This window comes from Tachypleus tridentatus, chromosome 4 (assembly GCF_004210375.1).
Source record: "Tachypleus tridentatus isolate NWPU-2018 chromosome 4, ASM421037v1, whole genome shotgun sequence".
Taxonomy (NCBI): domain Eukaryota; kingdom Metazoa; phylum Arthropoda; class Merostomata; order Xiphosura; family Limulidae; genus Tachypleus; species Tachypleus tridentatus.
Window position 1 is genome coordinate 37,619,882 of NC_134828.1, and position 17,685 is coordinate 37,637,566.

The 17,685-nt window shown below is 33.9% G+C and overlaps 1 protein-coding gene and 1 pseudogene across 2 annotated transcripts in view; one reads left to right on the plus strand and one right to left on the minus strand.

Moving 5' to 3' along the window:
- Positions 1–2,030, plus strand: part of LOC143248868 (carnitine O-acetyltransferase-like) — a 54,908-nt gene extending 52,878 nt beyond the window's left edge. Inside the window, exon 14 of the mRNA XM_076497730.1 lies at positions 1,019–2,030. Coding sequence (XP_076353845.1) covers positions 1,019–1,234 — 216 coding nt within the window. The 3' untranslated portion in view covers positions 1,235–2,030. The remainder of the gene's footprint in view (positions 1–1,018) is intronic.
- Positions 2,031–12,014: 9,984 nt separating this feature from the next.
- LOC143248869 (carnitine O-acetyltransferase-like) overlaps positions 12,015–17,685 on the minus strand; it is a 64,464-nt pseudogene continuing 58,793 nt past the window's right edge. The window contains exons 11-14 of the transcript XR_013027239.1: positions 15,592–15,714; positions 14,691–14,889; positions 13,581–13,718; positions 12,015–12,801 (exon numbers count right to left, since the gene is read on the minus strand). The product of XR_013027239.1 is annotated as a carnitine O-acetyltransferase-like (transcript). The remainder of the gene's footprint in view (positions 12,802–13,580; positions 13,719–14,690; positions 14,890–15,591; positions 15,715–17,685) is intronic.

Below are 17,685 nucleotides of genomic sequence, written 5' to 3' on the forward strand. Positions count from 1 at the left end.
ACAGTCCAGGGGATATCTTTATGGCAAGTTTCAGGTGGTGGTTATAATATATGTAGGTATAATGTTAGGGGAAGAGAAAATAACAGGTGAAATATAGTTTTACTGAAACAAAATGTTTGAAATTTATTTAGGAGATTTAAAATTCACACAAATTTGAGTTTTTTTGAGATATAAAGTACTTTTAATCTTAACAACAAAAATTACTTTTGTATTTGAACTAGTTAGAAAAAACGTATATTTCAATGCAAATCCTTAATAAAAATTCTGATTTTGTGTTCAAACGAGTTGAAAGTTTACTGATTGTCTGCCAAATTTTGTGAAGGTACAAGTAGTTACAAACTTGGGCAATTTGACCAACCTTATGGTAAGAGATGATCTGAACACTGTGAAATAAACTTTCAAACTGAAGACAAAACTGACAGTACTGTGTTTTGAAAAAAGTGTAGCTTTATTGGTTCAAAATTATATAAAATGTCAGAGAAAATTATTTACAGTTTTGTGAAAGAGAGGATTGCACAGGTAGATGTGGTACATGGGTCTGATTTTTTTAATTTATGAAGACTTAAGGCAATGAATATTGGACTTTGTTTAATAATAAATATCTACTATATTGCAATGAGTAATTTACATTTACTTCTGTATTTCAGAAAGGGGTGGTAAATAAACGAGTTTTTAGAGAAAAAGTATCACAATTCTCATACTAGAGGAGATTAAGAGACGATGTAAATAAATTCTCATAAAATTAAGAAACTTGCATAGTATTAAAATTTGATTTTTGAACTATGTTTTAATGCTAAGTTTATTTGATACATCAGTATTAAAGGTTGGGACATGTGCTTTTGATCTTTCTGCAGTAGCTGATGGGGTCATTCAGTATTTTGAACATAGATAAATATACAACTATCTTTTTGTGAGGTGCAGAGTATTATGAAAGTATAAATATGTATACACACACACATAGAATACTTATACTATATGCTCTTTTTTGAAAGATTTAGTGACATTTTTCTCTTTACAGGTACCAGGTCTTTATGACATATGTGTCTGTTATGGACCACTTGTTCCTGACGGTTATGGTTGTTGCTATAATCCACGTACAGATGGTATAATCTTTGGGCTTTCTGCTTGTAATAGCAGTCCTGAGACACACTCTACTAAATTTAAAGTTGCCCTTGAGATGAGTCTGATGGAAATGCATGATGTATTGTTAACAGTTCAGGGATCTAAACTGTAGTTTATCATAAAATGATAATGAAGTAATACGATCAACCTAGTTATGATGTAAGAGCATACGTAGGCTGTGATAAAAATAGCCAAGAGTCAAGTATTTTTGTATGAAATCTAGATTTAAAAATTGGCATATAATTAGATGATTTGGATCTGTAAGTGTAATGCTTAAAGGATTGTTTTGTGAATTTGTTTATTTCCTTTGGCAAAAATTTGTATGAAATCAATATATGTGGTTGTTATGATTTGAGAAATGTTTGATATCATTAATATAAGTTTGATCTAAAAGTAGAAAACTGAATCTTCCCATGTAATTGTTTGTGCATCTTTCTAGCAAACCCACTTGTGTATTTGTGATTTTCATTGTGATGTCAAACCAAGTTTTTTGTCACACGTAATGCTTTAGAAAGCTAAAGCGGAGAAAAAATCTAATGTGGTTGGAGAGTGTCAGAACAGGGGCTATTTGTGAGTAGCATCTTAGTCATTTAATATAAAGAAGGGAATCCTCAACACCCATGGTTGAAATTAATTTCACAAGAGATGGAGCTATGAGCTGTTCTTGGAGTTCTGTATAAATAAAATTAAAGTATTATTTTTAAAGACCGTGAAGTTGTCATAAATATTTATTTTGTGAAGCTAAGCTTAATTTGAGAATATTCTTGTTTAGTAATGATTTTTTTTAAACATTTAAACCTGACAATATTAGTTTTTCATACAGTTCAATTTAATAATCTGTAATGCCCAGGGCAATAGTCAATTCTCCAAGATTACTATTTTCAGGAAATAAACTTTACCAATTGTTTGTCCTTGCTCACTCCATTATTTTAAACATCTCATGTTAAAAAGCTTGTATAACTAGTGTTTATAGTGATTAGAAATTATTGATTTTAATAATTACTGATATACCTGATAGTTTGTGTATACATGTAATCATTTCAGTGGTTTTAACAAATTCACACTATTTTAAAATAAAAAGCAGTATATTGAAAACATAGGTTAATATGAAATACAGAAAGTCTGTGTACTTTTCTGTGTAAGTGTATGTTTGACTGAACATATTTTAATGCATCTTACCAATTAATGTATTAATTAGCATATACGTGCTTGTTATCATTCTATTCACCATTTTTCCATAGTATGCATACATCAGTTTAGCATAACAAATAACCTTTTTTTTCTTCAAAACTTAACAGTAAAATGTATCAATTACTGCTTTATTATTATTAATAATAACAATAAATAAAATTTTGAGAAATACTGGTAGAATTTTTCACATCTTTTAGATAAGTGATGATTGTGCCCCAGAAAAGTGTCAAAGTCTGCAAATGTATCCTTACTAGAGAAGTGGTGGAACTAATATTAAAATTACATTGTTTAGTGTTTTCTTTTCTGCTTTACCTTTTGTATTTGTTACATTGCAAAATTATACTTTACAGTTTCATATGAGAATCAAAGAAAAAACTACAATATAACTAATTAACATTTCTTAGTTGTTGAACAAAAAATACAGCCTCTGTTACAGAAGGTACTTTATCACTGTATTTTACATCGGAAATATCTGTTTCACCTTGCTTATGGACCATAGATTTTATCTTCTGTCAATTTTTAACATATGTAGTAGGGGGTGATTCCTCTGAGAACAATTACAATTTGTAAACATATACAGTTCAATCAAATTATATAGATGGTCACATATCAAAGAGAATTTCACCACAATATTTTTCAATAGAGCAAGTTTAGATTAGTGCATTATGTACCAGAAATTGCATGTTATACATTGTTAAGCACAAGTTTTGCTGAAATGTATTTTATCATAAACTGAACAAAAATAATGGCCATACTTGAAGCTCAACTTTCAGACTGTAAAGATGATGCCTAAAGGAGTCAAACTGCCAATCACTGTTGACAAAATGACCAGAACAGGTACCAGTATGATGTCTAAAATGGTTGATTGATTGATTGAGTGTTTTATGGCACAAAGCTGCTAGGCTATCTGCACCAAATGTCCAGTAAAAAGGTAAAAATAAATGTAGTAAAATACATAAAAGGAAATGAAGGTAAAACAAAACATCATTGAAAAACAGAGAAAGCATAAAACCAATGTTGACACCTAGTCTACAATGTTAAGAGAGAAAGCAGAGTAAGAGAAGTTGTAAAGGACTTTCTATAGCATAATGGTAATGATCATAACCCACCAGGAAGACTAACAGGTAAGTACAAGAACTACCGTCAGTCACCTGAAGTTGGTCTTTCCAGTCCTGGTTCCGGGTTATGTGTCATTTATGGCCAGCACCAAAATATTAATAACAACTCACCAGGATGACTAACTGGTAGTTCAAACGGATAGTTCAAAGAGCAGCGTTAGTCACATGAAGTTGGCCTTTCCAGTCCTGGTGTCGAGTTATTTAATGTTCTGGTCATTTCCAATTTAAAAATTGAACAAGAGAGGTTGAGGTTCAGAAAAGGGAACCACAAGTAAAAAGGTATAATGAATAAATATCCAACACTTAAATGAGATTAAAAAGATTAATGGCCATTAAAAAACTAAAAACTTTATCAAGGTGGACAGTGTCACCATCACCAATAACACTGTCCAATGTTACGGACAAACCCTGGGACAGAACATGTTTAAAATATTGCCGTCATTGAGAATTGTAACGATGGCAAGAAAGTAAAATGTGGCTGATAGTGATTTGAGTGTTACACAAACTACACATTTGTGCATCAGTTCCAGATAAAAGAAAACGATGAGTTAAAAAACTGTGACCAATGTGTAGTCTTGTTAGAACAACTTCCTCCTTCCAAACTTTACGGAAGCTAGATGGCGAAAGCCCAATATAGGGTTTTATTTGAAAAAGCTTGTTGTCACGTTGCTCACTCCAAGTGGACTGCCAGCTGGTATGGAGCCGAGCCTTGAATACAAGACCATAATACGGAATAGGCACAGTGGTGATAGTGCCAGAGCAGATAGATTTAGGTGCCGTGTGTGCAAGCTTGTTCCCGCGAATACCAACGTGGCCTGGTATCCAGAAAAACTGGATAGAAGTAGATGTTAATGAGAAATGGGCCAGTCGGTTTTCAATATCAGCGAGAACAGGGTGTGAGCCAACATGAAGTGATTCCAGGGCCAGTAGAGAACTGAGCGAGGCAGTATAAATAGTGCAGTTGGAGTACTGCTAAGCTTCAATATGAACCAGTGCAAGAGCTATGGCGTACAGTTCAGCAGTGAACACAGAAGCTGTAGAGGGGATTCTGCACGCAACTACCGAACCACAACAAACCATGGCAGAACCCACAGAATTACCTGATTTGGAATCATCCGTATAAATTGGAATGGAATGACTGTTCAAAAGATGTTCAGTAAATAATAGACGGTACTTCCAATCGGGAGTATCTGCCTTTCTCAGATGACTTGAAGAAAGGCCATATTTGGGGACTGTAATAAGCCATGGTGAGATGGGGTGACCAGTGGATTCTGTAATGTTATCCAAGGACAGACCCAATTCATCCAATTGCACCTGGATGCAAAGGCCAAAAGGAGCAATAGCAGATCGTTTGTTCTGAAAAAGTATGGCCCACTGAGGAAGGAAAACACATCCCCAGGTGGGATGCTTTGGAAAGAAACAAAGTTTCAAAGAATATAGTAAAGACAGTTGCAAACGGTGAAGGTGCAGAGAAGGTTCATGAGATTCTACGTATAAGCTTTGAACTGGGGAAGTGCAGAAATTCCCAGTGCAGAGTCGAAGTCCTTGATGATGAATGGGGTCCAGTATCTTTAAGGCCAAGGGTCTCGCAGAACCATAGACCATTGATCCATTGTTGAGTTTCGATCAAATAAGAGCATGATATATCTTTAACATAGAACATTGATCTGCTCCCCAACTGGTGGTAGAGAGGATACGGAGAATGTTCAGTGCTCTTGTGCATTTGACCCGAAGCTGCTTTAAGTGTGGTATAAAGGTCAGCTTACGGTCAAAGATAAGCCCCAAGAACTTTGGACCACTGGCAGTGAAACTTCACTGATACAGAGTTCAGGATCAGGGTGAATACCCTGTTGGCAGCAAAAGTGCATGAAAATTAAAGCCGTTTGCCGTAGTCCACTTCAGTATACGATTGAGGGCAGTTTGTGGTTGCTGCTCAATATATCTCATGTTCGCCAACTGACACGAGATGTGAAAGTTGTCGACATAGAGCCCAATCACAACAGTAAGAGGGAGTTTTTCAGTGATGCCATTTATCTTTATACTGAAAAATGTGACACTCAAAACACAGCCCTGAGGGACTCGAAGTTCCTCTACAAAAGAACGGGAAAGTGTCGAACCCACACGAACTTGGAATCTCCTGTCCATTAAAAAAATTTTAATAAACACGGGTAAATGGCCACGTAACCCATATATATGTAGGTCTCGCAAAATGCCATACCTCCATGTTGTGCCATAAGCCTTCTCAATGTCAAAGAATATTGATACAAGATGTTGGCATTTGAGAAAGGCTTCTCTGATTCAAGTTGAATTAGGTGGTCCGTGGTGGAATGCTGTCGTTGGAACCCATACTGGGTGGGCGAGAGGAGGTTGTTTGATTTGAGGAACCAAACAAGATGAGCATTAACCATCCTCTCCAAGGTCTTACAGAGACAGCTCGTCAAAGCAATTGGATAGTAGTTTGAAGGAATCTTGGGATTTTTCCCAGGTTTAGAGAAAGGTAAGATAATAGCCTGGCACCAGGCATCAGGAACAACATTCTCCTGCCTGATCTGGCCAAAAACAATTAGAAGAATATCAAGAAAAGCAGGAGAGAGAGACAGCACAGCATGTCATAGTGTACATCATTAGGTCCAACAGCTAGAAGGGCCATTTTCAGTTCCACCAGTGTAAAGGGACAATTATAGTCAAAGAGACAGTCAGTGCAAAAAGTGAGAGGTGAACGCTCTACCTGAATCTTGATGATCAAGAAGGTGGAGGAACAAGCAGAAGTGCTAGATAACCGGCAAAAGCTTTAACCTAGAGTATCAGTAATGCTCCAGACATCAGCTACCTCTTGGCCATCAGAAAGTAAGATCAAGGAGGGGACAGAATTGTAGTGCCCACTGACCTTTCGAATCCTGTCCCATATGACCTTGGAACTGGTGGTAGAAGATATGCTAGTTGTGATTTCTTCTGGCTTTGATGTCTTACCCACCTGGCATGTGCACGGGCCCATTGGAAAGCGATGCCCCTTTTTGAGCCTTCCGTGCCAAGTGGCAAGCAGGATTCCACCACAGATGAGGATATTGTGCAAAATGTGTCGAGGTTTTAGGAATACACTGAGCAGCTGCTTGTATAATACAGTCAGTTACCGCTGCCACACAGTCGTCTATTGATGGCTGATTCACGATGGCAGGATCAAGTTCTGCAAGAGCAGCGAAAGTGGACCAGTCTGTCTGATCCAGCTTCCACCGGGGCACGCGGGTAGGGTGGCATCGACCACAGCCAGTCTCTCTCAAAAGTGTAGGAAAATGATCACTGCGTAGTGGATTATTGTCAACCCTCCATGAAAAATGGGAGAATAATGAAGGGGAGCAAACTGAGAGATCAATAGCGGTAAAGGACTGACTAGGTGCATGAAAATAAGTGGAAGAACCAGTATTGAAAAGAGAAAGATTGTGATCAGAGAGCATACGCTTCAAAAAGCGACCCCTCCCATCAATGACAGCACTTCCCCAGAGGGGATGATGTCCATTAAAGTCTCCCCGGAATAGAAAGGGAGTCAGCAACTGTTCAATGAGAGCATCAAGGTCTGACGAATCACATCTTTCCAGGGGACAGGTAGAGAGAACAAACAGAGTTGGAATGACCCAAGGAAACACGGATGGCTATGGCTTCCAAGGGTGTGTTGAGTGACAAAGTCAGGGTGGGCACATGCTGATCAACCAATAGTGCCATCCCTCCATGTACTCGCCCATCACAGAGCCTGTCAGTTTTGTAAAGAGAAAACTGCTGAATGGTGACTGTATCAGAAGGTTTTAGAAATGTTTCTTGTAAAGAAAGGCATAGCGGATGGTAGAAAGCAATCAGTGTTTTGATATCATCCAAATTAGAACGTAAACCTCGACAGTTCCATTGTATGGAACTGGTGGCCATTTTTAATGACGGGTTGGCAAAGTGGCTGGAAATCCCTTCTGTTTACGACCACGTCTTTTTACCTTACTGTCCTTATTGGAGGATGTCTGCCAACCTCCATGGATTTTGTCCACACTCATAGGCATCGTGGTCCTTGCAACCACAACGAGCACATGTCAGAAAACCACGACATGACATCGTTGAGTGGCTGAACCTCTGATATTGGAAACATTGGAGAGGGTTTGTAATGTACGGCTGGACCCTGCAAATTAGATAACCTGCCTGGATGGTGGCAGGTGCACGTGGTGATGTAAATGTCAAAATGAGGATATTTGTAAGCAGTGTAACTCCATCTTTGCGAGTGGAGATGCGCCTCACTGTAGAAACTTTTTGAGTGGAGAGACCAGCGAGAATCTCCGACTCGGTGACGTTCTTCAAATCCCTCTCAACAATAACTCCTCGTGATGAATTCAAGGTAGCATGAGAAGTAACCTCAATAGGTACATCCCCAATTGCTTTTGAATTCAAGAGAAGTTCACTGTGTTTGGATGTGGATGTTTCAACCAATATGTCTCAAGATCGAAGCTTCTTTACTGACTTTGGAGAGCCAGCAAGACCCTCTAGTCCCTTCTAAATAAAAAAGGGGGACATTTGCCCTAAAGGTTTTTCTGAAAGAGAATGTAATATAAGAAAATGAGGTACATGTGTTACAGAAGTTGAAGATTGCTGCTCAGTCTTCAAGACATGGTTGTTTAGCTATTGACTGTTTTTTCACTAATTTATTTAAATTTTTTGTAGGAGGATCCATAGGAAAAAAGGAAAATTTTGGTACCCACTGACCCCACTACAATGCACTACAATGTCATGCAAGGACATTGCAGCAACGCCAGGGTTTCGTGAGAACTATTCCCAAACACCAGCATCAGACACAATGTCCACAACACCCGTTGAGAACTTCCAAGACTGGTACTTGGTTGACTCTTGCCCAAGTGGACCACCCAAAGGCTGCCCATCTACAGGAATTCAAGGACAAAGTGGTGTTTTAGGGTTGGACCCCTCAACCACCAGGATACTCTCCTCCCCTTCTTTGGTTGCCATGAATAGCAAACACGTGGGTGGATGTTTAGATCCCAGAGGGGGTAAACTGAAAGAACAGAACCTTCCCTGGGAGGTCCCCTCACCATGTACAGGAATCCACACCGAGGGGGTCTACACTGAGAAACTAGCCTGACTTAACTGTTAAATCCAATGTTGTGTGCTAACCTTTACTAATGATATTTGTGTATAGCCAGAGGCTTTAAAAAAGCTTAAACTGAAAACAAGATGAAATAATTCCCTTGCAGTTACATATGACAACAATCTTCCATAAACTCAACAACAAACATGCTGATTAGAAGAAACCATCTCCATTTTTTTCTGGCGACAACTGTCCCACTGCTATAAACACTGAAGTTCCTGAGGGAAACCTTTTAGACAACTTCACTGTTACAGTCAAAGCTACCACACATATCAATCCCCTGAAAGTTGTAGCAGGAAATAGAGCTGCTTATGCTCTTCCAAAGTTTCATCTGCAACGCCCTAGATATGCTTTAGTAAAAGTACTGCTCTTCTGGATTAGATTGAAAAGATACAAAAAGCCTTTTAAGACTGATCATAGGATGTTCATCTTCAACCACCTATTACACCTCAATGTCATCACCAACCCCAACAAATGTCAATCAAGAGAATGACTTTAGACCCCAAAGAGTTCTGTGATAGCTGGGAATAAGAAGTTCTCAGTGACCTGAATGATGACTGACCCACTGAAGACACCAACCAGTCTACAGCTGCAGAAAAGTGCATAGTCTAGTCAATGCTGCAGACATGAAGTTTGCAATAAAAAACCAGCACTTGTAAAAATGATGGACAATTTAAATAATGTAGAAGGTATTGTTCAAAGTTAAATCATTAACACTGCCAAAAAAATTAAAGAAATGCATACTTAAACAATGAACTAGAATGAGACCATGCCACTAACATAATATTTAGATACAATTAAGTGGCTGGCTCTCAGATTGACAGCAGAAAGCAAATTACACCATGTGGTAAGAGCATTGCCTGAATGAATGCACCAGTAGAGCTAAATTAGAAAGCTAACACTGTTTTCTAATAGTCACATTCCCTCTGAGTGCAACTAGAAGCCTTCCATGGTTGCCATTTTCACTTTACAGATGCAGAGGTCAACATCCTTCCAGAAGAAGCCTGTTGGAAATCATTGTACCATTTGATGTAGTTAGGGAAAGCTTACTGCATAGTAAGAACCAGTTCAGGTATTAGTAACAGCATCATTTAGTCATGTGTCTTATAACTTTATCACATAATATTAAAAATAAATTTCTAAAGAGGGCAGTCCACCTTATAGGAGGCCATTAACTGTTCTGCCTAGAATTACTGTTGTCAGGTCTGTTTCTAAACTTCTAAAATTTCTTTCAAACTGCAATGTTAGAAAGAAACAACCCTGAATTCAGTTACTCTGTTTTAATTTAAAAAATAACCATGCTTATTGTGGCTGAAAACCTTTGTACTGTGCTTGACTTTTAAAATAAATACCAAACTAGATATTTTTGTTACTTTTAGTACTGAAAATATAAAAGCTGAATTATTTTATTACAAGTTGCAGCTTTTAAAGTAAGGGTAATTATTTTTAAAACAGGTACAACATTTAGTACATACTAAAATATTCTTTACCATTAAAACTTGTTTACTTGAAAATGAGTGCACCAGTAATTGAAACTTTATATCCATTCTGAAAAATCATCATCCTTATCATAAGAAATGTACACTGAAAACAAAACTATTAATTATAGATTGAATGTTTTAAAAAAAATTAAAAGTATTACTTTTGTAATTCAAATTAAGTATCCATGAGTGAAATCTCAAAGAAAAAATCTAAATAGCCACAAATAAGCAGGTAGATAATCTGTAGCAAGCATAAAGAGAAGTTGGTGGTGAAACAAGCTGCTCATCAAATTATAGTTGTTCATATCAGGTGTATATACCTCAAACAATAGAAAATGCTTATTTTTATTGTTTAGTTTACAGGGTATGGGTTCTTGCTTTAATTGGAATTGTGACAAGAAGTCATTTATTTAATATTTGTATCTATGCATTTGAAGTAGGCATGCAATGCAATGACAATTTGTGCAGTGTTGTTTTGGTACTATAGTTAATCTTAGATGGGGTTAGTGACAGTAGAACTACATGCATATATGAGTGGTCACCACCTTTAATGAACATTAGACTAAATATGAATTTATTATTCTCAAATACTTATAAAAAATTACTTTGTATGTATTCCAAAAGTAATAATTTTATTTTTGGCTTTAATTTGCAGTTGAGAAAAAAATCTGACAGATAATTGTTCTAAAACAACAAAAGCTTGAAAGTTGTGATATTTCTAGAAGACTTTTGGTATTTTATACAACACATATCTAATTGTTCCATGGCCAGATAATTTAATATTTCAACAGTCCTGTGTGTACATGTAATTAAGGTTGTTTATCATGGTTAAATAAAAACAGAATAGATATATGTACAACATTTGATTAACAACCAAAGCATTAAGAACTATTATAGTAATTAAAGACCCCCTTCCTTCCCAGTGGCTTGTGGTATGTTTGCAGACTCTTACACTGATAGAATCTGGATTTCGATACCTGTGTTGGGTAGAGCACAGATAGCCCACTGTGCTGCTTTGTGCATAACTTAAAACATAACTTGTGATCATGTATAGTCATTTGTACCATTTTAATTACTGTACTGTTTGTTTGAAGTAAGTAACATGAACTAATTCTTGAACCACTTCAATCATGCCTAACAACTGTACACTAATGATGAAGATCCATGCAGGTGGTGTGTTTGTTTGTTATATGCTACCAAAATAAATTTATTCAAAATAGAAAGGTGTCACTGACATATTTCCTTGTCAAAGGTGCTACATGATGAACCATTGATAAAAGAAAAGGAAATTAAAGGCTACAGGAGGAACAAGTTGAACCAAAAGAAGTTAGAATGCATGAAAGTGGGAAGCCTATGAAACAACATGAATATTCAATTTTTTTCTTCTTTTTGTACAGGGATATTAATTGTTTTATACAAAGGAGTCAAAACAGGAAGACAAAATCCATACTCATCTAAGAACAGAATTTTTTGTTTGGAACAAAGTCTGCTTAAAGCATCAATAAAATATTTAAAAAAATGCAGTCTATGTAAAGAAATGGAATTTTAGTGGCAATACCATTTTACATAAATATTGGAGTGAGTTTTGAGATTTCTCATGTGCTGAATGTACTAATAATTTGTAAATTATAGATGCAAGTTGATATGGGAAACAACAACTATTGAACAATTTTACCAGGCAGGTCCTTTATGAAAACAACCTCTTCACACTTTTGCAACTCTCACAAACAAGATAACATTTTAAACTTTCTCAAAAGCTAAATTTAGGTAATTGTTTTCAAAGGATCTATACATGTTAATACCAATTTTCAAGTAAAGTAAGTCCACAAGGATCAGAGCTTTCACTTCACCCCACATATTTTGATATCTGTCCACTGTTAATCAAACTTAAGTCTTTTATCAAAACCCAAGGAAGGAGTTCAAAAATCAAGTAAATATAGATACATACACACAGATGAAAATGTGCAATGGTTAAATATTTATACAGACAATTCACCTGTATTTTAATATCATAAAAGATCAAAACTTTACAGCTGTGTTCTTACTAAGAATTACATTACTTGGATACATTCTAGATATTCAAACAAGATAAATTGCTGCAATTCTCAGTATGCACTTATAATTAAAAATGTAATACAGAATACAAATATATATATTTTGATTTACTATGTGTAAAAAGTATAGTTTTTCACAACATTCCACAGTAAATTAGCTCACAAAAATATTTATGCATATTACCAAACACCTTGATTGGAATAGCTTTAATTAATATAAAAATAATCTTTTTAGAAACTGAGAATAAAAAGAGATCTTCATTTCTATATATTTGTGGTACTTAACTTTGCTTGCACCTCAGAAATTACCACTTCAAGGTACCTAAAATTTGTAGTGCCACACAAGTGCACTCTATTTTAAATTCAAGAAACAATCTTGTGAAGATATATATTTGTAAAATTCTGGCAATGTGTATAAACATTACGTTAAACAACTCTAATGTAGAACACAATCAACTATGTTTATAATTCATCTGTTTTTGGAAAAATTAGATACTTTCATAATGGGTTCAAAGAAACAAGTTTTGCATTTCTGTAAGGCTAACATTTAAAGCTTCTACAAATTTGCAACTGTTTGTTTCTGGACAGTCATTGAAAGCAGAAACAGTATAAATAAACTCACTTTTATGTGGATTGTAACAGCACCCATAACCATTTGGTTGTGTTGGACCAAAAAAGGTGTAAATGTCATATTCACTTCCCACCTGGTGGAACAAAATATACAATTCAGTACTTTTAGAGAAAAATAAATGAGAAGATTTATGTTACATGTTTCTGAAGTCTTAATAGTTCAAGTGTTCTAAAATAAAAAGACTGATCACAACATTTATTTTTTTAACCATTTTTAATAGGGTTTATCATCATAAGAACTTATGACTATTAATATGAATTAGTTGTAATACAAAAAATTACATTTAAAAATCAAAATATACAAAAATATTACTTCTTAACTTTCAAATGCAAGTAACATAGTTACAAGTTTTATTTTTTCAATAAATGGCTTATTACTGACAAAATATATTATGTACTGTTTACCCTATTGCAATATCAATCAAAATTACTTTTGTTAGAAATCCATCTATCCAAGATTTGTAAGTGGTAATTTTTAGCAGCAATTCAAGGATAACTTATGTGACAATGCGACATTTGATTACCTAGTACGAGGTGGGAATTGAACACACAAATCAACTATTACTTCCACAATAATGAAATTCTGATTAACAGTACCAAAATTTTTGATTGAGGTAAACTACTTTGTTATAATATACAGATTTGAATCCAGCTTGCCAGCTCAGAAGTCGAGCATTCTACTACAAGGTTAACCCATGCCCCAAATTAATAATCAAATACAGATGCCAATCTCTTTCATTTTTGTCATACACATTTACATGACTACATAAACATTTTTTAAGAATTCAAACATCTACAATTCATTTACTTTATGAATTAAAACATACTTATAAATAGTTTTATTTTCACTTACTTGGCTAGTTGATAAGCGAAAACATGTACTCTTAGTATAACCTTCATCTGAAAAGAAGTTGGGTAAATCCATTCCTTTTTCCTCAGCAGCTCTCCTTAGGCCTAAGAGAAGTCGATCAACCCCGAAACCATTGCTTGCCTAAAGTGTATAGTGTTTAGATACAGTATAATTTATTCAACAGTCTCAAACCTGCATATACGATAAATCATTTTATTATTAGGTATGTTTGACACTATTGTACTACATATTTTGTATATTTTTAATAATTTGCTTTAAACTAAAATTTTTATACATTGAATATACACAATTGTTTTAAATTTTAACTCAGTAATTAAAACTTTGTTTTGGCTAAAATGTACTAAAGAAAATGTTTCACAATCATCCACTTAGCATTATTTGCTACATTTTTTATTGAAAATAAGTTTTTAATTTGAAGTTTTGGAGCTCATGATAATTTGGAAAATTTGCAAACCAAGTTGGTTTTGGCATTGACTTCAAAAATGACATCTCTATTGGTAAGCAATGTAAATATTACCTGTTTTCAGATATGTATAATTCAAATGTGCTATGATTAATGGGTTCATTTGATGTTGTTGTGAATGATATTATTAATTATCAAATACTTTGTCCTATATATTTATGAAGTATCATGAAGTAATGAAAGTTAGTTACAATTAATGTTGTAGTTGAGTAGTTTAACACTCACATATGTACTACTTTTTTCTATGTGAAGGTTAATAAAGTAATCTGCTAAGCCTGCTGAAAGGCTTAGCAAACATTTCTTGTTTGACATCCTCAGTGTATGAAATGGAAACTGTTCTGATTAAAGAGTTCACTGTTACTGATTGTTACTTTTTTTCCCCTTAAAATGTGAAAGTTATTAGAAATTTTAACTAGGAGGTTTAATAACGATTTTTATCCAAGTGCAATTATGAACACGAATTATATAAAAGTTGGAAAAGATTATTAAAAATTACAAAATTAAAATGGATAATTTCAGTGATTGTTAAAACTACATATAGATTACCAATAACAGGTCTTAAAAAAATTCATTTATAGTTTTCAAAACATTAACCATGAAGGTTATAATAAACATTCTAAGATGTTTACCTGAATGGTATACTCTTTATGAGAATTAATGGCAGCAAATAAAGCTGCTTTTTTCTCCTCAGTTGTCACTTCCTTGCTCATCATTTTTCTACAGAAGTCTAAGGCTTCTAAAGATGCTGATCGAATGGTCTCTGTGCGCCCTTGAAGGAATTTCCTTGTCGACCCAGACTCGTAAGTGGCTAGAAGGTGGTTATGTAATCTAATAAAATGGTAAACTCAGAATTTATTACTCTCTGCAACATGCAGTCCTTTTGAAATAAAAAAAATCAGTGTAAAGTACAAAAAGTCATAAAATAGCAAAAACAAAAATCTGAATTTTTCTGAATGCTCATTATACTCAGTGGTAAAGATATATAACTTAGGTTTTGTTTCAATAACCTTAAATACACAAGTTAACTGAATAATATCATAATGAAACTAGAATCTACCTGGCAATGATAGAACAGACTCAATCTAATAAACTACTCTTGATGGCTGTTATGAGCATCATGTAATTAGAATAAGTTTTCTTCAATAAATGTGACCTTGTGATAAATCGTACCTTCTATACAAATAATCCTTTTTTTCAGACTCTGGTTTTAAACAGTAAAGTCAATATTTTTGGAATACTTATAATTCAAAAATAATTATGTGAAATGCACTGTTTTATTAAAATTCTTTACATTAAATAATGTATTGAAATTTTTTTATCATTTCAAGAAACAACTACAAAAAAATCTTAAATGCAAAAAACAAACAACATTTGTTTATTTTAAATATACGATTAAGTAACTGATTGCATTAGAAACTTAATATGTTTTGAACTATACAATTTGCCAGAGTGTTGTCCTAGAATATTATTTCAACTTTGAAATTGTCTTTTTGTTGACCCAAGAATTTAAACACAACACACTGTATGTACCTGAATGAGGTTAACTGTAAAGCCATTTGAAAATAGCTATCAGGACTCATTTGGTGAGACTTCACAAAATTACTTCCATATTGTCGGTACTTGAAAGAGGAAAGGTCCAAGTTATCAACAATTCTATTTAAAAAGAAAAATGATGAATTTCAACAATGGCAATGGGTTTTTTAAAGTTTTTTTTCCCTATTTTTTACTTGCAAAAGATAAGAGATATAGCATAAATATTAAGTAAACGATATAAGGCTGATTTTGAAAAAATAGAGGCACAGGTTTGGCAGCATTTTGAATAAAAAATTACAGATGGTTAATGAACGTATTTGATTGATTGGCATGTGGCTTTAACTTCTATAGGAAGTTAGTTTTAATATTCAGATCAGTTTGTCTCTTCTAATATGGCTTTTAACCACAAGAGATTACTTATTTTCAGTCACAACAAAAACTTGCTATTTATTCTAGAATGTTAAACATTAAGATTTAAACTACATTCTAGGTAGAATATGATTATGTAGCAAGTAAAATGTACATAATTCCATGAATGAAAAACCTTTTTTGTGACTAGTTACTACCAAGGCTTGCAGACTTGAAAGTAAATGATATATTTTTCTACCATCAAAAGTTACGTCTGTAACAGTTAAGAAACTTACAAATTAAATTTCTTTTCTTAAAAAACATATTAATCAAAGTGAAACAAATTATATGAGCATTTACATTTGTGACTCATTCTCATTGCTATATGCATTTAAACCTTCAATGTCACATATCATTTGATCTATTATTCACATTAAAACTTCAGTAATTTTACATTATTTAGCTTCACCTATTCCACCCTACAAACTGGAATTATGTTGTGGGTTAGAACAAGCTTTCATAATTTTCTGCCTCAAAATAGGATTTGTATAACGTTTTAAAGGTTTGCTCTATTAACACTTGTTTTCAAAGTAAACTGATAAAATATATTTGGCACATGTAATTACTTGCTTAGTACAACTAGTAAAATAAATAGGATAACTTCATCAGTGAGTTACCTATTACATATCTTGTGGCCAGTATCTTGCCCCATTCCCCAAATCTGAGGCTGCTTTTTTTTTAATATAATATATGCAAATCAAAAGAAAAAATTATTTAAGGGACTGATTTTTTTTCATCTTCTACTAAAATGCATTTTCTCTTCCATTATGAATAGTTCTATCTGCTGCAACTTAATTATATTCCAAATTCCAAGTTATCGTCCCTACTTGTTTGGAATTTTTTGTAATTACGATAGCCAATGAAAATATTAGTCTAATGATCAAATTTCTTAACAAAAGCCACGAAACAAGAAAAAGGCACCTTTTTCAAAGTGATACATTACCATATTAAATCAAATGGAGCAGAAAATAGTTTTTAGTGTATCTTGTGATTAAAGGTACTGTTATTCAGATCTATATCTGTATAATATTTATGTTCTTGGGTCTAAAAACAATTTGTGTTATGTACTTATGAAATGACACAGGCCTACACATCAAACTTGAAACAAAACCAAACTAAGCTGTTGAAAATTAAACAACAGTTAATGATAGAAGTTTAGTTGAGGTAATGTTTATATAGTATTAATATAACTAATATTTATTATTATTTGTTTTAATAACTGAGATTGTTTTCTGTTGTTTTTTATGTTCAACATATTATTGGAAAGCAGATTTATACACAAAAATATTGGACTTCCAACAATCACCTCATGTAAACCTTTAAAATGTAACAAGATAATGTAGTATTTTCAGGTAAACTGAAAATATTTATGGGCTATACTGTATCACCTTTAATTCATATTCCCAGGGGTAACTCAAACTGCAAAAGGGGAGTGCATTAATTATAGTATTTGTGCAGTTCCAGATGTGATTTGTTGATTTCAATGCAAGTAAGTGTGTGTTTGTTTTTCCTTTTCAAATAAAAAAAATTATGGTAATAAAAGTGGATTATATGTTGGATTATTAATAGCTGTCACACAAGGTAAGCTTTATAAAAATACTAGGGGGAGCAGTGACAAAAGAAGGGCATTAATTAGGGGCAATATGGTATATAAAATTTCTGTTTCCTTGCTCATTTTCTAAA